This window comes from Nannospalax galili, unplaced genomic scaffold (genome assembly GCF_000622305.1).
Source record: "Nannospalax galili isolate Female #2095 unplaced genomic scaffold, S.galili_v1.0 scaffold31, whole genome shotgun sequence".
NCBI classification, from domain to species: Eukaryota; Metazoa; Chordata; class Mammalia; order Rodentia; family Spalacidae; genus Nannospalax; species Nannospalax galili.
The window spans coordinates 7,106,194-7,130,550 of NW_008332149.1; the positions used below are offsets into that span (position 1 = coordinate 7,106,194).

At 47.9% G+C, this 24,357-nt stretch overlaps 1 protein-coding gene across 3 annotated transcripts in view; it reads left to right on the forward strand.

Moving 5' to 3' along the window:
• Hspa12a (heat shock protein family A (Hsp70) member 12A) overlaps positions 1-24,357 on the forward strand; it is a 79,012-nt gene that overhangs the window by 32,671 nt on the left and 21,984 nt on the right. For all 3 annotated transcript variants that reach the window (XM_008827332.3, XM_029560765.1, XM_029560764.1), the window contains 5 exons: positions 5,542-5,627; positions 7,113-7,237; positions 11,353-11,539; positions 13,501-13,605; positions 17,709-17,825. In XM_008827332.3, coding sequence (XP_008825554.1) covers positions 5,542-5,627; positions 7,113-7,237; positions 11,353-11,539; positions 13,501-13,605; positions 17,709-17,825 — 620 coding nt within the window. The remainder of the gene's footprint in view (positions 1-5,541; positions 5,628-7,112; positions 7,238-11,352; positions 11,540-13,500; positions 13,606-17,708; positions 17,826-24,357) is intronic.

The window sequence follows — 24,357 nt, forward strand, 5'->3', positions numbered from 1 at the left end:
AGGACCCAAGCAACAGGGTTGAGACAGCAGAGATTCAGCCCCCTAAAATGGCAAGTCAGATAAACCTTTTCTCCTTTTAAGTTGATAATCTCAGGTATCTTGCCACAGCTACAGCAAGCTAATCCACCCTCTGCACTGTGAGACACCTGGGTAAAACGGTGCTTGACATGTATACGGTCTCTACATGATCTAGTGGAAACACGGGGTACACATTTCCCCAGGCTTGCAGAGTCTTCAGCTCTGCCCTCGATCACATTCCCAGTAAAGCATTTTCCTTCCTCTGTTTTAGCAGACTGTTCCCTCCCTCACAGCTGAGCCTGCTTCCCTTTCTTCAGCTTCTTTTCTTTCAAGCCCACTGTAAACACCTCTCTGCAGGTAGAACTTTTGGCTTCATGCTTCTCATGTCTTTCTAAGTTGACTTGTATATGCTGAAATAGAGTCTCATGCAGATGTAAATCATCCCTGGGAGGCATTATTGCACCAGCTTTATAGGAACATTATAAAGTCGGTCATGACCAGTGACACGCAGCATGTCTTCCTGTGGAGGACGGCCCATGTCTAAGTGTAGCCAGGAAGCACACTTATCCCTCACACATGTAGACATCTTGTATACCAATCCTCGTGTTGGCTGTTATTTCCCATCTATCAAATATTCAAAGTAATAGTAGTTAATGCTCTTTTGGTCTTTTTCTTTGAGACAGAGCCTCACTATCTAGCCCTGGCTGGCCTGGTACTCCCTACATAGTTCAGGTTAGACTTGAACTCACAGAAATCCTGCCTTTGCCTCCCAAGTGCTGGGATTAAAGGCATGCAACACCATGCCCAGCCCTCCATTGAACTTGTTTTGTGTTAGTCCTAATCACTTGTGTAAAGAATGAAAGATCTCCAGCCTTTGAAACTGTTAGCACAACAAAATTAAACTTTCTATTGTTACCTCTCAGGGGATACAGCAGGTCATTCCATTTCCCACTGCTAATTCCATTTTGTTTTATAATTTTTTAACACTCATAAATTATATGTAATAATGGGTTTTACTGTGACATTTTCATATAAGAACATAGAATGTATTTTGATCCTGTTCACCTCCCATCACCCCTCTTGTTCCTTTCTCATTCTTGCTGATTCCCCCTCTCTTCCCAACTATCCCCCCTTCTACTCCCATGTCTTTATTTTTGTTTAGGTGACCCAACGCGTTTCATTAGGGTCACTTGCAGGAGCACAGGTACATGGGCACCTTACCAGTGGCTATGCCACTGAAGAAAATCTCGAACTGCTTACTGATCTTCAGGGAGGGGTGAGGCCTCATGAGCTCCTCCCTATTAGCTACGATTTAGGTGCCTATAAATCCTCAAGAAGGCGTGGGGCCTTGCATGAAGTTTTAAGCCCCACTTTGACTTTACCTAGATAGTGAAGCAAAGAGATATTATCCTGAGAATCAGTATGTTGCTGTGGTTGGCTCTGTGCATGCCCATGCTGGGCTAGTAGGCATTCATCGGGGAATTATGCTTCATTTGCATCATATGCATATGTAGATACATGTGCAGAATCTGCATGTATCTGTGCAAATGTTCTCCTCCCACCCCATCTATGCAGAGCCATCTCTCCAGCCACATGCAGATCAGTTTTAAGTCTTCAAAGTATAGCTGAGTTTTTATTTCTGATGGAAGAATTCCATGAGATTTGACTGCCTCCGGCCTGCAAAGTGATCAGCAAGTCAAATGATTTGTTTAACACTGTGCCACATTTAGTGGAGGAAGGAAAAGCCAAAAACTCTTTGACTTTTGCCCTCAACGTATCCTGGTGTTCTCTGAGGTCCAAGGCATGTACATGTTCAGTGTGTGACTTGACATGTGCCATTTTGCACGTCAGCGAGACAAACTGGGATATGCCTGAGAAGGGCTGAATGATGGAATAATTAGAACCCAGCAACAGCAGGGTGGATGGAGCGTCTGTACATGATAACTTGTTTGCTAATTGCCAGCACCAGATTTTCTGGATGATTAGGTGTTTGGTTTCTTCCAAGACCTTCTGTGCAAATGTAGACACATGGCCCCAGGCCTTCTAGAAAGCAGGTGGAGACAGGGCAGCGCCTGGGTGGATGGCAACTCTCCAGAGGCTGCCCCAGGGGCTGTGGGCAGGATGGAACCAACACCAACAGGTGGAAGGCTCGCCTGGCTGAGCCCCTGTATGAAGACACAGACTCCCCTGACTTTATGGAAGGAGGTGCCTTGTGCTGGGAGATTAACAAACCTGGGGGTGTTCAGCAAGCTAGTTGAAAAACCAAGTGCACTTCATTCTCTTTTCAAGAGCACTGGACTGTGAGTGTTAATAGGAATAGGAAATACTGTTCTTGTTTTGTTTTGTTCATTTCTTTGTTTTTACGCAATGTCTTATGTTGCCCAGCCTGACTTCAAAACCTCTATGTAGCTTGAGGATGACCTTGAACTTCTGATCATCTTGCCTCTACTTCCCAGTTGCTGGGATTTCACCATGACTGGTATAGGTGGTATTGGAGATAGAACCCATGACTTTGCAAATGCTAGGCAAGCACTCCACCAATTGAGCTATATCCCCAGTCCAAGATGAATTTTTAATAAATAGTTTTCATTATGATAAAGTATATATAACATAAAACTTTCCATTGAACCCATTTTTAAATGTATAGTTAATTGAGTGGTATGATTTACAGCCACACTGTTTTTCAGCCCTGTATCACTATTTATTTCCAAAACTTTTCATTGCACTAACCAGGAACTTTGGGCTCCTTAAGCAATAACTCCCCATCTAGCACCCAGTCACCTCTCATCTACTTTCTGTCTCTATGGATTTGCCTATTCTCCAGAGTTCATACCAGTGAAATTACGTAATATTTGTCCTTTCGCGTCCAGGTTATTTCCATGGTTTTCTGGCTTATTTGTGTTGTAGTATTTGTAAGGATGTCGTTCCTTTTTACATACCACTGTTCTGTTCCAGCACTACTCCCTTGTATCGAGTATAGCACATTCTGCTCACCCATGCCTCTGTTGGTGGACACGGGTTGTTTCTGCTTTCTAGTTATAATGCAAAACACCATAATGAGCATTTACCCACAATATCTCTGAGTCTATGTTCCATTCCATTTTTGGTTGATACCTGGTGGCAGCAGGACTGGATCATATGATAATTCTATGCTCGACTTTTGGAGGATCTGTCAAACTGTCTTCCACAGCAGCTGTACCATTTTACATTCTCACCAGCAGTACATAGAATTAAAATTTTCACTAGTTTTTCCTCTCCTTTTTTTAAAATTGTAATATCCTAGTGGGCACGAACTGGCATCTCATTGTGGTTTTGATCTGCATTTCTCTGACCGTTGTCTCCTAAACTTACTGACGAGCTAGTCGCACGTCTTCTCTTTAGAATTGTCTGCCTGCCCCTTGACCCAGCCAGATGTGTTTTTCCTCTTGCATTGTGTGTGTGTGCACCTGTCTGGCGGAGGCTGCAGCTGACAAGCCTCCTGGGGGAAGAGGAAGGCCATGAGCCCACAGACAAAGGGAGAAGACCTGCAGAGTCAAGGCTTCACACTTGCTCTGTCATGATTCATTTCACTCCTCAGCCTGTTCAGGATCCACTGGGATGATGCTGTTTTCCCACCAAGTAGGAAAAAGACAATTTTGTAAGAGCCTGGGATTCACACAAAGCGATTTAGCAGAAGAGGCAGATGGAGCTACCCCTCATATGCTCCCCCAGAGGGAGAGCCTTTCCCAGCTATCTCCAACTGCTTACTGCCTACATAGAATTAAGCCGAGTACTTAAACAAGCAGGCTTTGCAGAGCCACGCATGGCCTCTGGTGGTCAGTGTGCAGCATTTGTCTACTATCTCCCGGGTGGCAACTCCCAGCCTTTGCTTGGTTGTTTTGGGCCCTACCAGCCCTGGGCAGTGCGCATGAGGGTGCTGTGGGGCCTTCTAGCACTGACCAGGGATAGTGTGGTTTGTCCTTGGGAGCATCTTCCTGGGAGAGAAGGTTCCAGAATGAATGTCTGTATGTGAATGATTGTGATGGCTCTAGGGCAATGTGACATTTGTGCTGCTTCGCTATTGGTCCTTCTTCTCTTTGACTTAATGACCCTTGTGAGGACCCATTGCGGGGCCAGGGACGCTAACCCAGCTGCAGTTTTGCCTCTATTTTTCTATCATTATTATTATTATTTTATTTTACATGTGTGAGTGTATTGCCTGCATGTGTGTAAGTATACCCATGTCGTACAATGCCTGCAGAGGTCAGAAGAGGGCATCTAATCCCCTGGAACTGGAGTTAAAGATGGTTGTTAGCCACCATGCAGGTGCTGGGAAATGAACCCGGGTCCTCTGCAAAAGCAGCCAGTGCTCTTAACTGTTGAGCCACCTCTCCAGCCCCATATGCCATTATTTTTCTTACTCCATGTCTCAAACCTTCATTGTTCCTGAGGAGATGAGTTCACTGTGCTCTGGAGGGCCACATGCTAGAGGGAGTGGGAGGTGACGCACCGACCATCAGATGCTGTGTCTGGAAGTTGCACTCCTGTCTCACATTCTCCAGGACAGGAGTTGTTAACCTTAGGGTAGAGGGTATCCTGTGGGCTACAGATGCTCTTCCAGAAATTGCAAAAGCTAGCACATCCTTTTCAGTACTGTTGTGAGAATTTCTTCTCTGGAGAGACATTAAGAAAATCCACTCTACCCCAATCCCCATAATGTCCCAAGGACACTGTATGATTCCACCAGAGTTCAGCCTGGGGAACCAGTAAGTTTATTGGGCTTACTTTAACATGGGCAACAGATTGCCTACAGAAGTGTGGGTGACCCCAAAGCAGCCACACTGGAAAGTCCTCAACCAGCATGGATGAAGGCTCCCCCACAGCTGCATAAGTGGAGCCTGCTTGCGTTACGTTAACTTTCCCTAGCTTATATACTCTAGCACCTGCAGAGACCAGGAGCCACCAAGACCACATGTAGGTAGGGCAGAATTGCATCAACATGGCTGAGAGAAATCGCTGGAATTTCAGTGATCCTTCTCAGCCCCTCCCTCTGTGGGGGAATGCCAACAGTCAATAGACCTCATCAGGATGGCCTCTTGCAAGCAGGCACAGCTAATATGATGAAGATAGCACTGTTTTGCTCAGGGGTTCATGTTCTACAACAAATGCTTCAGGTTCCACTAGACCACTGTGGAGTCTTAGCTAAGAACTGGCTATAGGCAGGACTCAGCCAGGAGCAGAGGCCTTCTGGGAACATGAGCAGCATCTTCTGCTCAGCGGGGGTGGCACAGTGAAAGACCTGGTGACCACCTGGAGAAAAGGGGTAGAGACATCCATTTGGTCAAGTTCTAAAGACCAAATACAAGGGTATGCTGTCTTGGATGTGGTCATCCTGCCTTCCTGCCTGGGAAGTGGCCCTGCTCAGCATGTTAGTGGGCTTTCTAGAAGGCCCTGCTTGGAGGAACAAAACCACACAGGCCTCTCTTCTGCTCCTGGGCTGGTCCATATCACTTCCAAGGAACTGATTTTATCTTTTCTTTTCAGAATCAGCCCCTACATCTGCATATTCATCTCCAGCTCGAAGTCTTGGGGATACAGGGATAACGCCTCTGTCTCCTTCCCATATCTTGGTAAGAAATGATTTTGTGTGTGTGTGTGTGTGTGTGCGTGCGCGCACGAAGTGCTAACAGCCTTTGCTTTCTAGGTCTGTTTCTCCACTGGAGGTAGCCTTCAGATAGACTTCACTGAGAATACATTGATCTAGTAGTAGAACACAAGCCCTGCCAAGGCCCTTCCTCATCCTGGAAAAGCTTTCTGGGGTGTGGCTGTTTCCAGAGTCTTGGGCCTAGAGGGTAATGTGAGCAGGCAGGGCAGCAGCTTTGGAGAGGCTCAAGGTCTAGAAGCTGTGAGGCAGCCTCTCTTAAGGACATAGCCATTTCTGGTGGATGAATCAGTAAAGCACAGTGGCTCCGTCCACCGCAGTTATCTGCATGTCCAAGAGCCGGTGCTGGCTTACTGCTTCTTCCTCAACAGTCCCTGAAGAGATCTGCAGCGAGGGCCTGGGGGCTGAGCTGTTGCCCTTCCAGGCCTCAACTACAAGAAGAGATGGGTGGCAGGAACAGTTGCTCAAAATAAACTGCCGAAAGCAGAGGCCGCTCTGTACCAGCTCCTCAGATGACACAAAGAGCACATGGAAGCCACCGCTCAGCAGGGGGTGCTGATCCGTTTTTGTCCCAGAGCTCTCCCACTTTCACCCAGAAAGGGCTGCTTCCAGGAATCTCAGTCTTGCTTCTGGGAAATGCCCTCAGTCCTGGTCAGGCCCTAAGCATGATGGGAGGCTTGGTCACCAGAGAAGACTACACCTGAGGGTTCCTTAGGGGGGAGCATCGGGATGGTGGGGATGTGGTGGACAGAGAGGCCAGTGATAGTGTTCTTGTCCCTGTTTTAGACAGTGTATCCCCGTCCAAAATGTGTTGGGTTTATAATTCAGAGGTCTATGGGAGTTAAAAAAGAAGGAAAGGAGAAGTAAGTCTACGTTGCTTTAGAAAGGGGTTGGGGGTAGCTTGGACACCTGAGGTGGCCTGTTCAAGTGACCTGACAGATGAGGAACAGCTGTGGATGCTGAGGCCCCAGGGCGGGGGAAGGTCACATGACTAGCATGCACGATCAAGAAAGGTCACCATGTGTGCAGCTTGCCCATGGGAAGGAGATGCTGCACAGATGGAGTGGGCACTGGCATAGCGCTCAGGCCAGCCACAGAAGGTTTCCACGGGGCAGCAGAAGTCGGGAGATTATGTATTCAGGAAGCCACTCTACTGGGTTTCTGCCCCATGGTAGATTTCTGTAGTTAGCCACGTGTGCATAGCTGATGAATGGAGGTACCTGTAGGCAGCACCCTCCGTCAACCTGTACCCCGGTCAGGGGTGCCTTCATTTCTCTCTGAGCCTCTCAAGTGGGGGCTGAAGCCAGCCCTGTCCTCCCCCAGAGTTACTTGTGGCAGACTAGAGCAGGAATTGGGGGGAGTCTGCCTGTAGTGATTGCCAAACTGGGCCGAGTGGGAGTGTCTTCCTGCAGTCCAGGCCTGGCCCTTGCAGTGTCTCACTATATACCTGCAGAATGATGCTGACCCCGTCTCAGAACAGCAGACGTTTCTCGTGGTTGTGGCCATCGACTTTGGCACCACGTCCAGCGGTTACGCCTATAGTTTTACCAAGGAGCCAGAATGTATCCATGTGATGAGGTGAGTACTGTGGGGGGAGCGCATGCACCTGAGCTGGTCACTGCACCCATGCAGACTTGGGGTGGGACTAGTCACTGGTGCTTAGGAAGAAGACCTAGATTCTGGTTCAGCTCTGTCTAGACTCCTGTGACACTTTCTAACTTCCAGACTACAGGTTCCCATCTGTCAAAGCTTTGGTTAAATTCTGACCTCGTTGGTCTAGGCAGGGACTCTGCAGTATGACTGAATCCCAGCCAGGGTTATTCCAGGTATGGCCTGGTGAGAGGAGCCATGGTATCTGTGAGGAAGGGGGTTCAAGGGCCAGCTCAGCCACTTGCAATGTGGTCTCAGGCAATTATTGAACCTGTTAAGACTCTGTCAGCTCATCTTTGAGATGGGGATAAAGGCGATGCTTGCCTCGCTGTGGTTCTTGCAAATTAAATGAGATTTCCTATGGAGTAATCGACACATAAGAAAATGTAAGCATCAGGCTCTTCCATGTCCAGAAAATGCCAGTGAAGAACTCAAGGCAGAAAGCACAGGGCCAGCGGGAGCAAGAAGGGGTGAACCTCAGTCAGATGACCCCTAAAGGCAAAGTTGCCTTGGGACCTCCTGGGTCCTCTTGATGTCCATAGCAGCATGACAGTCCCTCACACTACTGTCCTGGGATCCAGTATCGGTGAGGACTCTGCTCTGTCTTGGTACCAATATCAGCTTTTCCCGTCTTGATATGTGACCTTCATGTAGGGTCTATAACCTCTCAAAGCTTTAGAAGCTCAAGATTTATCACCCAAATTTTCCAATTAGAGGATGGCTTAATATACACCATAATTAGCTTTGTGTTATCTGCAACGGAGTTAACTGTGGGATTTGATGATCATTCTTGGAGGAAGATTTCAGATGTTTTTCTAAACTGTCTCATGAAACACAAGTCATTGCAAAAGTGACTCACACCAAGCCTTGGCTTACTAACAACGTGCGGCAGGGTGTGTGTGGTCACACTTGGCTGAGGATAGCTATCAGTGTGGCCCAGCACAAGATCATAGACTTAAAGCACTGAGATGGGGTTTTTTGCAATATTTTTTTTGGTAACTCTATTGCAAAGTTCTCAAGTGTGAACTTGGTAGATGACAACATCGTTCTGCCATGTCAAAAGGTTGGACATGTCTTGTCAAAAGGTTGGACATGTCTCTTAAAAACCAGAGGCGGCTCAGCTCAAGATCCTTGATCTCAGAGGTTCCAGAGTTCCTTGAGTAATGGGGCTGGAGAAATGACTCAGTGGTTAAAGTGCTTGCGGTGTAAGTATGAAGATCAGAGTTCACTCATGTAAAAGCCAGACATGGCATCAAGCATCGTAACCCCAGGGCTAGGGGACAGAAACAGGCAGATCCCTGAAAGGAGCACTGACCAGCCAGTGCAGTGTAATTGGTGAGCTTCCTGTTCAATAAGAGGCACTCTCTCAAAAAATAAGGTGGAGAGTGACTGAGGAAAACACCTGATGTTCACCTTTGTCTCCCCCGACCCCCCCCCCAGGAACACATGAACATGTACATATATACCCCCTGACACACATACAAACGAAAAACAAAGGAAATGATGGAAAGCCAGTTTTGTATGTAAAAACATCATTTATTTATTATTAATTAATTAATTAATTGTGGGGGTGGGGGATAGGCATGCCAAGATACACCTGTGTGCCATGGCCTATGTGTGGAGGTCAGAAGATGCTTACAGGAACCAGTTCTCTCCTTCTATCATGTGGGTCCTGAGCAGGTGTCAGGTTGTTGGGTTGTCAGGCTTGGTCGCAAGCACCTTTATCTACCCATCAAGTCATCTTACTGGCCCAGTTCAGATCTTGAATCCTGTTGCCACATGGCCTTCAGAGCCCTACTGCCCCTGGGATTCCACTGCTGGGAACCAGACAAATGTCCCATGGGATGGAAAACCCCAATGGGAAAGAATACGAACCTGTTTGTCAGTTTTCTTGAAGGTGTTCCTGAGAAGTGCTGTTTGCTCAGGATGGTCAGGCAATGAAAGTAGACAAGGAGTAAAAGTCACTTTGAACTTGCCCAGAAACACTGGAGATGCCATCCTAATTACCTCAGAGACTCTGTAGGAAGGATGGCACTTCTTGAGTTTTCTTACAGTCAGAGCATGTTCACACTACCAGATTCAGCCTGCCAAAGGCATAGATGAAGTCTGCATTGAAATAGGAATGAACGAATAAAGCTTTGAAGGGAAGAGACTCCTGGAGTATCCATTAGCAAAACAGCACCGTACAGAGCTGCCTGGCCTAAGGATCACTCAGGCTCCATTCGATCACCTGGGGGACTTAGCCTGTGGGGTAGCCTGCATTCTGACTGGGAAGCTGGCCAGGGATGATTACAGAGCCATCTGAGTGGCAAATTCCTCTGGAGGTTGGCGTCCATCTGTACTGTGATGACTTTCTCATGTTTACGCTGTGATACTCACAGGAGCAGATTGGAGCTCAAGCCAGGGTGGCCTCCACGCCCTCTCCTGTTGGGCTAGCCAGTGTCTCATCATCCCTGGCATTAGGGATGTTCCTAGGTCTAGGCCTGGCAGGGAAGGGAACAATCTGGGCTCTTGGCAGCCCGGCTCCCTAGGAGGAAGCACCAGCACCCAGCCCACCACTCCCTGTTTCCCCGGCTTCTGTCTTTCCTTCTATCCAAGAAGGAAGCCTCTCAGAGTTAAACTGATCCTTGCTCCATTGCTTATGTCTGTGTCTGTCTACCTATGCCCTCCTCTGCCTCTGCCTACTTTTGGTTCCTCCTCAGTTTGCAGCTGTACAGTCCTGGATGCTCCCTCAGTGTTCCAGCCCATCTTGCCACTGTGGCTGTCATCAGGCTATGGAGGCACTCAGGTCCTGTCCTGCCAGGACCTCTTTCTGGAACTCTGGGCTTGTGTCTTGCTCCTGTCCATTTAGTGCTCAGCTGAAGCCCCTCACATTCCCCAGCAGCCTCTCCCTCCTTAGGGCTCTTGGCCACATATCCATGTTCTTCTCAACGGGCTTTTTCAGCTCTCGGGTCCCCAGGCACCTGCTCATCACCACACCCATTGGCTGCCTTCTCCCTCTGGACCTACTTGGTGTTCTTTCTTCCCCACCCTTCTCTTCCTGTATATCTCTGAGCTCTGTTCCCGAGCTAGGCCTGACCTCTACATCTGCCTCTTGGCTGCCTATCCTTTGAATCTAGTTTGTTCTCGTATCAGTAGCTCTGATTCTGTCATGCTCCATCTCTTAGACCTTCAGTGGCTCCCTATTATCCACAGAGTAAATATCCACGCTTTGTCTAACCGACGCTATTAAGAACCTGGCTCTTGCACTGTTCTACTTTGTTTCTCCATTGCTGTGACAAAACACTCTGACCAATACCAACTTGGGGAGGAAAGGGTTTATTTGGCTTACATCTCCCAGGTCACAGTTCATCAGGGAGCCCAAGGTAGGAACTCAGGGCAGAAATCTGGAGGCAGGAGCTGGAGCACAGGCCATGGAGGAACACTGCTTACTGGCTTGCTCCCCTGGCCCCAACTCAACCTGCTTTCTTATATAGCACTGGCCCATCTTCCCAGGGGTGGCACCACCACAGTAGACTGGGCCCTCTGGCATCACTCAGTAATCAAGAAGATGCCCTACAGACATGGCCACAGGGCAGTCCAATGAAGGCAATTCCCCAGTTGAGGCTCCCTCAACACAGGTGTGTCAAGTTGACACTAAAGCATCCAGCAAATGCCCCTTCCATTTTTCTTTTTCTTTTCTTTTCTTCTTCTTTTTTTTTTTTGGTCTTTTTGAGACAGGGTCTCCCTGTAGCCCCAGCTGTCCTGGAACTCACTATGTAGACCAGGCTGGCCTTGAACTCACAGAGATCCTCCTACCTCTGCCTCCTGGAGTGCTGAGATTAAAAGCGTGCACCACCACGCCCAGCGCTCCATTTTTCTTTTTAACTGAGACGTGCCTATGGCTGCCACTCAGTCAGCTGACCCTGAGGGAGCCTGAGCACCCACATCTGTGACAGCCATGCACATAGCAAGCACTCAGCCGCACTCAGCTCCACTTGGCTTCCCAGACTGTGATTTCCAAAGATATGTAACCTTAAACTTCCACCTTTCCTTGGTGACAGGCGATGGGAGGGAGGCGACCCTGGTGTGTCCAATCAGAAGACCCCAACCACCATCTTGCTGACACCCGAGAGGAAGTTCCACAGCTTTGGGTACGCAGCCAGAGACTTCTACCATGACCTGGATCCCAATGAGGCAAAGCAGTGGCTGTACCTGGAGAAGTTCAAGATGAAGCTACATACCACAGGGGTGAGCGGCCTCTCCTGAGGGCTTGAAGGGCCTCCAGCTTGGGAGGGGCTACAACCTGGGGCCCCGGTTTCTCCCAAGTAGAAATGAATAGCCATCTAACTTGATCCTAGAAACAGCCCGAAGTACACAACCCCTTAAGGCCCCTTGGTGAACTCAGTGTGCTTCCTGGAGTGCACGTGGGCAGGAGGTGCTTGATTTGATTGTCCAGGGAACTGGCTAAAGGGGATTCTGGTGGTAGCATAGGGGTAGAGTACTGCCCTTTGCTGTTCTAGGAATGTTAGGTTGTTGGGAGATAAGGGGATATTCTACCCATTGGAAGCAACTCGAGACTGAGGACACTGGGGGACTCAGGGTTGCGGCTACTAACCAGTCAGTTTGGAAATAACAACCGGTAACAGACAGGTCGCCCTCTGTGTGTGGAGTAGGGAGTTAAGTCCATCAAGAGGCACAGTCATTAGAGGTCTGAATGTCAGAGTAGTGGCCTCACTTTTAAAACTCTGAGCGTGTCAGTGTTCCGTGAGATGTCTCAGTGATATAACAAACTCCTCTTCAAAGCTTCATGGGAAAGGTGGGGCCTAGATGGAATATTTTCAATGTAAGCAAATATTTTACCCCCAAACTATCTTCAACACTGGGTACCAAGAGACACAGATGATGATAACGTTAAGGACCATGAACACTGGCCTGATGGGCTAGGTTTCAACTACACCTCTGGTTCTTCAAGGCACTTAATCCAAGTCACTTGACTTTACCTCATTGTACCTCATCTGTAATGGAGACAGAGACAGCATCTTGCTCATGAGGGGCGTGTAAGGATGAAAATGATGGAAATCCACAAAGTTCCCAGAGCTGTGGAGAATTTGCAGATGATGATCCACAGATTAGTGAGAAGGCCAGCCACCCTCCCCCAGCCTTCCAGGGCTCTCATGCTTATGTGAGGTTGCCTGTCTTTGCTGTGGACCAACCTCAGCTGGAAGGGGATGATCCTGTATCTCCTGATGGGACTCTACCCACACACAGTGGTAACACTGGGCTTTCTTTCAACTCAGAGCTACAGCTTCCTAGGGCTCAGTGAACTTCTCGAACCTGGAAGTCTAGAAGTTGGATACCTTTGCTGGGCCTTAGGAGAAGAGGGGTGCTAGCTGGGAGCAATGAGCATGTGAAGATGGTTCAGGACATGCATGATGCTTCCACAAGGCCCTGTTAATGATTTGTGGCCCTGTCTCACCCCGGAGTCAAAGTCTGCTTATTGAGCCTGCATCAATCTGAGGTCCCACTGTTTGTTTTTCCTGGCACTAATGGGCATGTTAGTCAGGGGCTTCCTCACTCTCCACCCATCCTCCACCCCTCACAGACCCTGCTCATCGTGTTTAATGACCTCTATCCACCCAGCATCTGGCCTCTGTATGGTATCCTCCATCTGAGGACCAGGGCAGCAGCTGCTTTGGCTTCTGGCAGAGCAAGAGAGGCAGTGATGCTCCCAGCAGATTAGACAGGGCTGGCCTTAAAATAGGAGCTCTTCTATTTTTGTGACTTTGTTGGCAGCTCACCAGGGAATGAAAGCTTCGTGTGTGTTAGCATCCTGCTTGGCAGTGAATTGGCATGATTTAAGCCTCTATCAGAAGGCTCCTGATGGTGACCCACGTGTGGAAGTTGTATGTGAATTGCACTGGGCTTGGCACCTGCTTCCTATTTGTTCTTCCCAGGACCTGCTGGGGCCCTGAAACTCCTGCTCCTCAGGAACCAGGAGAGGGAGAGAGAAAGGAAGGGAGGGAAGGAGGGAGGGAGCAGCCAGAGCTCTTATGCCAGGTCCTGTTAGAAGGGCTTATCATTGCTCCTGCCTCTCCAAACATAGAGGACACACACAGCTCCCTAGGATCTCCCTGCTCCGAGCAGCAGTCTCCTCTACCAAAAGCTTGGCTCCTCTCCACCCATACCATTCTCTCTCCTCTTCCTACCAGGACCTCACCATGGAAACAGACCTGACTGCAGCAAATGGCAAGAAAGTCAAAGCCTTGGAAATCTTCACATATGCCCTGCAGCACTTTAAGGAGCAGGCGCTGAAGGTGGGACTGAGGGCTGGGGTAGTCAGCTCTATGTTAGGCCATCTGTGGGTCACTGTACCTGCCAGCTAGGAGAAGGTATAGCCAGCAGGGAGAGAGTATGGGCTCTGAGGTCAGAACAGCAGGATATGCTCTGGATACTGCTGGTGGGAAGGCGAAATGGTGTAGCCATTTTGGAAAACAATTTGGCAGTCCCTAAAAACCATAAACACAGACATATGACCCAGAAATTCCACTCCTAGGTGCATATCTAAGGGAAATGAAAACATGTTCATATAAAACTATATATATATATATTACTGTTCATAGCAGCATTATTCATAGTAACTAAAAAGTGGAAACAACTCACATGCCCATCAACTGATGGCAAACCAAGATATGGATATCTATTCAATGGAATATTACTCAGTCAAAAAAAGGAATGAATACTGTTTCATGCTATAGTTTGAATAAACCTTGGGAATATCATGTAAAGTAAAAAAATAAAACAGCATATAAACCCCCACACATCATACAATTCCATTTGTATGAAATATCCAGAAGACGCAAATTCACCAAGGCACTAATACAGATTAGTGGCTGCCAGGAGCTAGGGGAATGGGAGTGAGGAGGGCCTTCTAAAGGAAAAGGATGATCAAATAGACGGTGGGTTGATCGTGTGACCTGAATGTACTAAAACTCACTGAATTAAACACATATAAAGAACACATGTGTATTATATTACTGCTTAAAAAAGAAAATGATAAGAGACAAAACACGATATACACAGGCAAGATATTTAATCCCAAACCAGATGTGGTGGTGCACACTTTTAATCCCAGCACTCAGGAGGCAGAGGCAGGAGGGTCTCTGTGAGTACAAGGCCAGCTTGGTCTACAGAGTGAGTTCCAGGCCAGCCAGGGCTATATAGTTTCAAAAGGGGATGGGGGGTGGGGAGGGGCTGGAGAGATGATTCAGAGGTTAAGAGCACTTGCTGCTCATCTAGAAGTTTGGTTCCCAGCACCCATGTCCAGTGACTCATAGCCACCTCTAAGTCCAGCTCCAGGAGATCCAATGCCCTTTTCTACCTTCTGTGGATGCTGCACATGTGAAACACACACACACACACACACACACACACACACACATACACACAACAAAGAGAGAGGAGAGAGAGAGAGAGAGAGAGAGAGAGAGAGAGAGAGAGAGAGAGAGAGAAACACACACTTTTTTTTGTTTGTGTTTCGTTCCTGACTTGATGGGTAGAATCCCGTGGGTAGAAGCTGTCGCGGACTGACAGGGAACTGTACAGGGGCTGACCAGGAATAGGAAACACGAGGGTTCTGAGAGAAAGAGGCTTTGCCTGCCAGACCAGAGTAATTTCTTCCTGTATCTGTCAGGTGGAGTGTCTGAGAAGTCACACACCTGTGAAGTGGGACATTCCTAAAGGAGACCAGGAAGCAGCCTGAGATGAAGGGCTCTTGTTGCTGGGTTGCTGCCCTTCCACCCCCATCCCCACCCCACCCCAGCACAGCCAGCAGCTCCTCTCACCTCCAGGCAGTCCAAGGAGGCCCTTTCCTCACATCCAGAGCCCTCTTTTTGTTTAAAGAGTTAAAATTAGCCTCTTGATAGTTAGCATTGTGCTTAGAACCTTCCTGACACCTGTCAGCCCCATCACCTGCTTTTCACAGCCCCATGCTGACCTGTAGAGAACAAATACAAATAACAATGTTTTTTTTTTTTTTTAAAGGCTTCTTACTTCAGGCCCAAGAGAGAAGTTAATTTAAAAAAATACTTTTTATTATTGGTGGGGGAGAGAGAGAGAGAGAGAGAGAGGAGAGAGAGAGAGGTAGGTGGGGGGGTACACGTGGGGCTTGGAAGACAACTTCATGGATTAGGCTCTCCCTTTCCACCTTTAAGTGGGTTCCAGGAATCAGAACAGGTCGTTCTGAAAAAAAAAGGTGCACAGATCAAAGAGGAAGTTAGTTCAGTGGGCCAGTGGGTTGGACCCAAGGTAGCTATTTGCAACAATAGCAAAAGTCAGGAAGATCACTTAAGAAAAAAAAAGGAGAGGGGACTAGAGAGGGCTCAGCGATTAAGAGTGCTGACTCCTCTTGTAGAGGACCTGGGTTCCTTTCCCAGCACCTACATGGTGGCTAACAACTTTCTCTAACTCCGGTTCCAGGTGATTTGACACCTCTTGTGACTTTCACAGACATTGCACAACATGGGTGCACTTACATACATGCAGGCAATGCACTCATACACACAAAAAAGTAAATAATAAATAAATAAATAAGCCAAGAAAGAAGCCTACTAATCTTATGTCCCCAGAGCTGGCTTTGGCACAGCAGCCTTGGCGTATGTTTGGGTTTGAGTTCATATTTGTTTGGTGAACACGGAAATGGTTAGGAAAGGAAGGTGCTAACATTTATTAGAGGCTGTTCTTGGCCCAGACAGTCCCTGTGTGCCTCATTTAATTTCACCAATAATGCTGTGGGTTCATTTTATTATTCCTATTTTACTGATAGCAATACTAAACCTGAGAACTGCTTACCCAAATATTTTGGTTACATGGACTAGGTGGGAAGCCCTAGGAGGCATGTCCAACCTGTGGTACACAGCCAAACATAGCTGTGAATACCACCCAACATAAAATCATAAACTTCCTTAAAACATTGTGACATTTTTTGTGATTAAAATATTTATTATTATTTTGTGTATGATGTATGTGGTGGGGGGCATGTGCCACATTGTGACATGCATGTAGAGGTCAGAGGACAGCTTTGTGGAGTAATTTCTCTCCTTCCATCTCTATGTGGAACTCAGGTACCCAGGCTTATATGGCAAGTACCTTTACCTACCAATCCATCTCATCAGTCTGCAATGTGTTTTAAAAAAATATTTTATTTACTATTTTTATTTTATCTTATGTGAATAAGTGTATTGCCTGCTTGTCTGTAAGTGCACCCTTGTTGTGCAGTGACCATGGGATCAGTAGAGGGTGTCAGGTTCCCCTGGAACTAGAGTTACAGATGGTTGTTAGCCACCATGTGGATGCTGAGAATTGAACCTGGATCCTCTGCAAGGGCAGTCAGTACTCTTAACGGCTGAGCTATCTCTCTAGCTCCTGCAATTTTTCTTTATAATTCAATTTTGAGTATGAACTTTATAGATGACAACGTCATGATGAAATGTCAAAAGATTGGCCATGCTGGCCACTTCACCCATCTATCCCATTTATTTTTGTGTGTCCCACTGACTTGGATTAACATAAAAATCTAAAGGCAACGTATTCCTGGTTAGGTCATGATGCTTGTCTGTATCTACTGACTTGGATTAACATAAACAAAAATCTAAAGGCAACGTATTCCTGGTTAGGTCATGATGCTTGTCTGTATCTTTCCTGTCCTGTCAGGAAAATCCCCTTGAGATGCTAGGCTTGTGCCAAGGTGGATGATAGTAACAATAACCTCATAGTAACAATAACCACGAGTGAGAAGGGTTAGGGGGGGTGGCAGCCACCAGTTAACTGTTACTGTTCTAGACATAATACTATAGGTGACCCTTTAGTTAGGGCCTTGGCCTTTAGGGTGGAGACAGACGTAGGTGTGGGGCCAGCTGAAATGGTCAGAACCTGATATGTCTGTGTGTTTGAACACTGCTCTATTAAGTAGGCACACTTAGCATTTCTTCCCATCTGGATTCTTGAACAGGTCAATAGATACAAAATATGCCTGGTCCTCAAAGGGTTGGCACATAGTAGGCTCTCAGTAAACACAGCTCTCAATCCTCTCTACAGCCTTATGTGCTAAGCTGTATTGTCCTCAGTGTACATGTGGAAACTGAGGCCCAAGAGCTTGTCACTTGTCCAAGGTCCCATGACTGAGGTGGTTTAAGGGCGTTCCCTCTAACCCACCTTCCCCTCTGGAGTAGCAGTCAGTGAGTGAGAAGGGCCAGAGCCCCCTGCCTGCTGAATATTCTGAAAACAGCCTCCTGCCCCTACTCTGTATAGGAGTTCAGACTACAGGCTCAGGAGTTTGTGGTTGCTCAGCAGAGCCACAGGATTGTGCCCTGGGGACCAGCATTACTGCTCCACCCTCTGCATTTATTCTTCTTGGCCTTAGGAGCTGGGTGACCAGGCCGGGTCAGACTTCGAGAACTCAGATGTCAGATGGGTCATCACAGTGCCTGCCATCTGGAAACAGCCTGCGAAGCAGTTCATGAGAGAGGCTGCTTACCAGGTAAGGGGTGTTGAAATGGGAAGGGACTGGAAGAAAAGAAGCCCAGAGGCCCACAGTGGTGACTACCCTGTTTAGGTATCTCCCGGACACTCACAGGCTTCCTAAGGAGGCTCCCAAAGCTGGCAACACATAGCTCAGTGGTAGAGTGCTAGCCTAGCATGCACAAGGCCCTGGGTTCAAATCCCCAGTACCACCGAAGGAAAACCAATTTGTACCTAAGGCAATTCCCATGGGAAGGGACTAGGGACAAAAGTGCCTCCTATGCCTCAGCTGCGGGAGAAACAGGGGGAGTCTGACAGGGGTTAGTCTCCATTTTCTTTCTGAATTTCTATGTGTTTGGGTCCTGTGTCCACTGTAAATTTTCTGGGATGGGATTGTAAGTTGGGGTTCAAGACACTTCTCATGGGTGAAGGAAAATGAGAAACTTCAGGAAAAGTCTTGGGGAGACAAAAATATTTGAATAAAGAAATAAAGGAAAGGGTATTAGCTACGGCCCAAGCATTTCAGCTTGGCCTAGAGGCTGAAAACAGCCCATCTACAGCTGGGAAATCTGGAGAATGAAATTGGCCTCTGCACACTTGCCTGTCAGAGCTACACAGGAGCATGCAGGCTCTCAGAGATGGGGAAGGGCTGCCATTCTGAAAGCTGGTAGGCTTGTACTGAAAGCCGTGGTATGGCTATATGGTATGCCAGTCAGCCTCAGCAGCAGGGCCTTTCAGTATTTGGTGACCAGCCATCAAGGAGCCACCAATGCCATAAACCCTCCTGGCCTCTGATGGCTGATTTGGCTGTCAACTGGATGTGCTCTAGAATCACCTGAGACAAAGTTCTGAGCATGTCTGTTAGGGAATTTCTGGGCATAACTGGGGTAGGAAAACCTACTTTAACTGCAAAGGAGAAAGGAAGGTTGGAAAGATGGCTCAATGGTTAAGAGCATTGGCTGCTCATCCAGAAGACCTAGGTTCCATTCTCAACACCCATGGGGTGACTAAGAACCCTTAATAACTCCAGTTCTAGGGGATCTGATGCCCTCTTCTGGCTTTTATGGACACTGCACAGCGGCCATGCACTTACTGTATGCTGACGACCAGCATTCATTACTCTCTGCTTTCTGACAGAGGATACAGTGTGGCCAGCCACCTCATGCTCCTGCCACAGTGCCTTCCCAACCATAATGGACTGTACCCTCTCACTGTGAGCCAAAATAAACCCTTCCATTCTTAAGTTACTTTTGTTAGATACTTTGTTGCAGTGAGGAGGAAAGTAACTATACAGCCTCCAACTGCTGGTCTGCCGCCTGTACCAACAGTCTTTCATTACAGTGTGAATTTATGGCAGTAGAGCTGGCCATGTTAGGCTGGTAGCCCTGTCCCCCAGGGCAAAGCTAGTTTTTGTTGGGCTATGCCTTCCAGGTTTACAAACACCTATCTGGGGCCTGGAGCAACACTGTGCTAATTTTTAGTCTTCAACCTCAGTCCCCGCTAGGGCAGGCATATCCACAGGGCAATAGATATCCCCTTCTCTCTCTGTCACACCTCTCAAGAGACATCTTACCCACCTTTCCCAGCAGGTACACCTCTGCCATCAAGTTAGTAGCCAGATCTATGAGCCTTTCCTTCCAAAAGAATTGCAGAATCAACCCAGAGCCCCAGTGTATGGTCGAGTGGCCCTGGGAGTTTGCACATCATGCGCTCTGTTCAGTGCTCAGGCCTTTACCCCAAGCAGCTTGCAGAGCTCAGCTTGCACAAGGTCAGGGGTGGGGAAGTATCCCTCCCCTCACTGTCTTCCCTTTCCTGGACCGTTTCCTGTGCTCTCCCTTTCCTCCACTCAGCGTGAGAATCTGACTCTGTGTATGGATCTGCCAAAAATAGATGTGTTTTTATAGGAATGAAGGAAGAGGGTGCAAGTTCCAGAAAAAGGAGATTTCTTTAAGAAGAGAAGTAAGGAAGAAAATTTTAGCTGCTCACAGGAGCCCTGGGCATCACAGAGCTTTATGCATGGTCTCATCCTTCAGGGGTGTCCAAAGATGGGACACTGGGACACGGTCATCTGCAGATACTACCCAGTACTCTGAGCTATTCCCAGGAAGGGTATGTAAGATTCATGGCCTTAGGTCACATTTCCCAGCCCACAGGAAGACCTCAGGAACAAACGTGTGACCCATAAAGGGGTCAATTCTTATTTTTAGCCTGAAAAAAGAAGGCGGTGTGGTGACTGCTCAGTTTGTTAGGCTGTGGAGCCCTGGATTGGCTCTTCCTAGGAAGGAGTCTCTGAGTGGGTAGGACAAGGAGTGTGGCCCCATCCTAGGAAGTCTGGGGAGGAAACCAGCTAGGGGAGGGCATGATATTCTCGGCTTTGTGGAATAAAAATGTCCCCACACCAGGCATCGTGGCTCATCCCTGTAATCCCAACACTTGGAAGGCGGAGGCAGAAGGATTATATCTGAGGACACCTAGGGACAGATGTGACGTGGTTTGCTCAGAGACGTGCAGACACGGGGACTGTCTTCCAGGGGCAGGATAGGTTTTCCTTTGCTAGTGTTTCTGCAGCTTAGGTCTGATCCTTTGTAGTTCTGCTTTGGTACTTACTGTTTATGTTCAGTTCACTTGACTGAGTGGATTTAAAATGACAGCATCATTTAGCCAGTCTGTACATTTACTCATTTCTTCGTGAGGCCACTGCGCTGGGGCCCCTGTGTGCCAGGGCTCTGAGAGGCACTGGATTCATTAGCCCAGTCAAGTCAGAGTCCTGCCCTCAGGGTACCCATGAGTCAAGTGGTTCAGAGTTTGGAAGTTACAGGGGTGCTAATGGGTCATGGCTGCTCTATGGTCTCTTCAGCTTGCCTTCTGGAGAGTTCTAGGAAGAAGGGAAGTGCATACAGCACACCACATCTCTCCACCACACTCCTGCTGCCTTTGTTGGACAGTCTAATTCTGTGAAGGTCAATTTTGTGGGTTGGGTTGGCTTCAACCCAGAGTTTGGGTTAAAATTGTTTTAGGAGTTCCTTTAAAGGGCTTTGGATGAGTTCAACATTTAATTAGAGTAAAGCAGCTGCCTCCCTCAGGAGGCCGGGCCTCCTCTAGTCAACTGAAGTCCCAAATGGGCCAGAGAGCCGACCCTCCCCTCTGCCTGCCTTTGAGCTGGGCATGGCTGCCTTTCTTCCCTTTGGAATCAGACAGAAACATCGTCTATTCCTGGGTCTTGAACCTGTGGCCTTAGGACAGGAGCTACACAGCTGGATCTCCTAGCTTCCAGCTGTAGATCTTGGGATTTGTCAGCACTGTAATTGTGAGTCAACTCCTATAATGAATTTCTTTATAGGTATCTGAGTATCCTTCTAGAAGTGTTTCTCTAGAGAACCCTGGCTGAGCAAAATCCTGTTCTGAGCCGGTTATTGTCTAAGACTCCTCATGGGGTGCCCATCTCCATGAAAAGAATTGTATCAGGTGGATATTTGCTTCCTCCTACAAGGTGGTGACTAATCACCAGCCCTCCACCCAGAGTGACTTCATAATGAAACAGAGCTGGGTGCCACCAGGACACTGGTAAACTGGATATGCCCATTCTGCTTGGGTGTGAAACATGGGGCCCTTCCTTCAGGCTTGTGGCAGGTTTCCTGGGCACAGGTTCACAGCACAGTCACCTGTCAGGGGGAGGGAAGGAGGCCTGAAGCCAGCAGAGCTGGGGTGATCTCTACATAACAGCCTCTAGTCCAGACCAGGTCCAGGGCCTCTGATGATGGTTGCAGAGCTGTGCACATGGATGCATCTCAAGAATTCCCCAAAGTGTTTAGGTCTCAGTCCTCAGTGAAGGCGTATGCAAAATCTCTGTATTTTATGATCCTTACACTCCAGCCCTTGAAGAGCAGTCAGTGGCAGGGTGGTCACAAGAACAGCTGATGCCTCTATTGAGGCCTTTGGGAAAGACCTGGGACTGGGAGAGAGTCCTATTGAATCTTAGGGGATCATAGTTATGAAAAAGTTAAGTTTTATTCTAAAGGCATTTTGCATAAAACATAACTCTAGTGAGTTCCAGAAGCCTGTTAAATAAATGATGCTCCCATGTGTGGTGACCTCATTTAACATGGAGACACAGCTTGTACTTCCCTTCCTGTCTGAACAGGCTGCAGTGAACAATAATCCTATCAGGAGAAACCAAAGTGCATGATGCTTAGATCTGCGACAGCTGGGGCTCTTCGGAGCCCCATGACAGCCCAGCAGAATGCATAGCTGGTCTGGCCATTTTTCTCAGCTGTGGACATAGTCTCTTGGCAGATTTTCCTGGCAGATTGCAGGGGCGGAGTAGTTGGAGTAGACAGTCATTTCCGTGGGATCCCTGGAAGCGGTTTTCTGCCTACCCCTCCTCAGTGGATCTTGTGATCCCTTGAAGGCTTTTTTTTTTTCAAAAGCTCTAAGGCAGCTTCTTAGGTGGAGGAGTAAACCTGGCAGACTACTACTGGTTCACACATTTTCTGTTTGTGAACATGACCAGATCCTCTCCATGGAATGCTCACACTCAGCTCAACAGACCTGGGCCAGAAAAGTGCAGAAGCTTGGCTGGAAGGGTGGTTGAATTACTCATTCAGCGGCTGCCTCCTAAGCAACTAATACCTGAACTGAGCAAGAAGACCATTCTGTTGGCCTTGGGAACTGCACGGCCTTGCTGCAAAGGCTGGATGTGTCTGTACCAACACTATATAGTTAGAGCCAGACAGTGTGAAATGCTTGGCAGGGGCCCCAGCGTAAGTGGTGGTCAAGGTCTGGGCCTGGTATTTCCAGGTTTGGGCATCTTGTTCAAGAGTGAAATAAAGGCATACACAGAGCTGCAAGTAGCAAGAATACTTTATTCCAAGCAAGTGACAATGCAGATTAGAAAGGAATACACTATCAAGACTGACAGTGGCCCAGAACTAAAGGTAAAAAGGGCCCCAGGTTACTGCCTGGGCTCAGTGTGGGTGGAGGTCCTAGGTTGCTAGCAGGTTGCTAGTTGCATTATTTAGAGAGGAGATGTTACATAGTAAATGTAAGCGAATACTCTAGGCTGCTAAGCACATTGTTAGGAGGGGTGCATACATAGCCCAAACCAAGCGGAGTCCCAGGTTGATTCCCTATGCTAGTCTGTCCCCCAAGTGCAGGAGAGTTCTCATTGGAATAGTAACTCTGAAGGACCAGCTCCAAAGGCTGAATTGACAAAGACAGAGAGAATGTTCTAGGTTAGCTGAGCCAGGCCCCATCCCACACAGATGGATCCACTACTCTCCTGAGGGCCTCCAGGTCAGGGGTCTGGTATCAGAGTGACTGTGTTTGGGTATGGGTCTCCTGTCAGAGATGAAGATGCCTGGAATTTTGATGGTTTTGGTGGTTCTTTTCTATTTCTTCCTGTTCCTGGGGTTCCTGAGTAGCTCTGGGATCCTCCTGGAGAGATGGACATGTGTGTACAGAGCCAGCTATTTTCTCTTCCACCCCTTTGAACCACTTCCTGCAGTTCTCCTTCATGGCTCCATAGGATTTTTCTGGTGGCAACAAGGCTCCTTAGTCTCCTGGATAATGGGACAGGGCCTGGGCCAAACCAAGGGGTGTGGTCACTTTTCCCCAGGCCCCTCTGACACTGTCCGGATCCCATGTGTCCATGCTGCTTCCTCCATCTGGAGAGGCGTCCTCTTCACCTCCCTGCATCTTCTCCCAGGTGCAGTAGGGAGCCCCTTATAGATGGGTCATACGTATCACTGTGGAACCAAGGCCAAACCCTCAACATAGGTATAGCCTCTGCTCTTTGGAGCTGACTCAATCAGCCTGGATGTATACTTTTTTAAAAGACTTTTAAAAAAATTTTATTGAGATAGAGTCTCCCTTTAGCCCTAGCTAGCCTGGAACTTGCTATGTAGACCAGGCAGCCTCAGTCTCACAGAGACTGGGATTAGTCATTTAGTACCATAGCTGGCTATTTTTATTTTTAATTATGAGTATATGTATGTGGGTATGTGCATGAGTACAGTACCCACAGAGGTCAGAAATGGGTATCAGATCCCCTTTAGCTGTAGTTGAACAGCTCTGCTGTTCATTTTCCCAGTTCTATGCTGGGTTACTATCTGGGAGTCCCCAGGCAGTTGTGAGCTGCTTGATGTGGATGCTGGGGATTGAACATGGGTCCTCTGCAAGAGCAGTATATACTCTTTTTTTAAAAAAATGTATTTGTTTTAATTTTATGTGTGTGAGTGTATTGTCTGCATGTATGTAAGTGCACCCATGTCATGCAGTGCCCACAGAGGCCAGAAAAGAGCATTGGATCTCCTGGAACTGGAATTATGGACGGTTGTTAACCACCATGTGGGTGCTGGGAACTGAACCTGGGTCCTCTGCAAGAGGAGCCGGTGCTCTGAATCAGTGAGTCATTGCTCCCCAGGTGTGTCTTTTCAATGTTAGGATGTGGGAGCCTTCCAGAAAGAGGCATATCTGTGGTCAGCCCATACTCTCTCCAGCTGCATCATCTCACGCAGGCTTTTTCATGCCTCTGCTCTTGATTAGATTTTCCA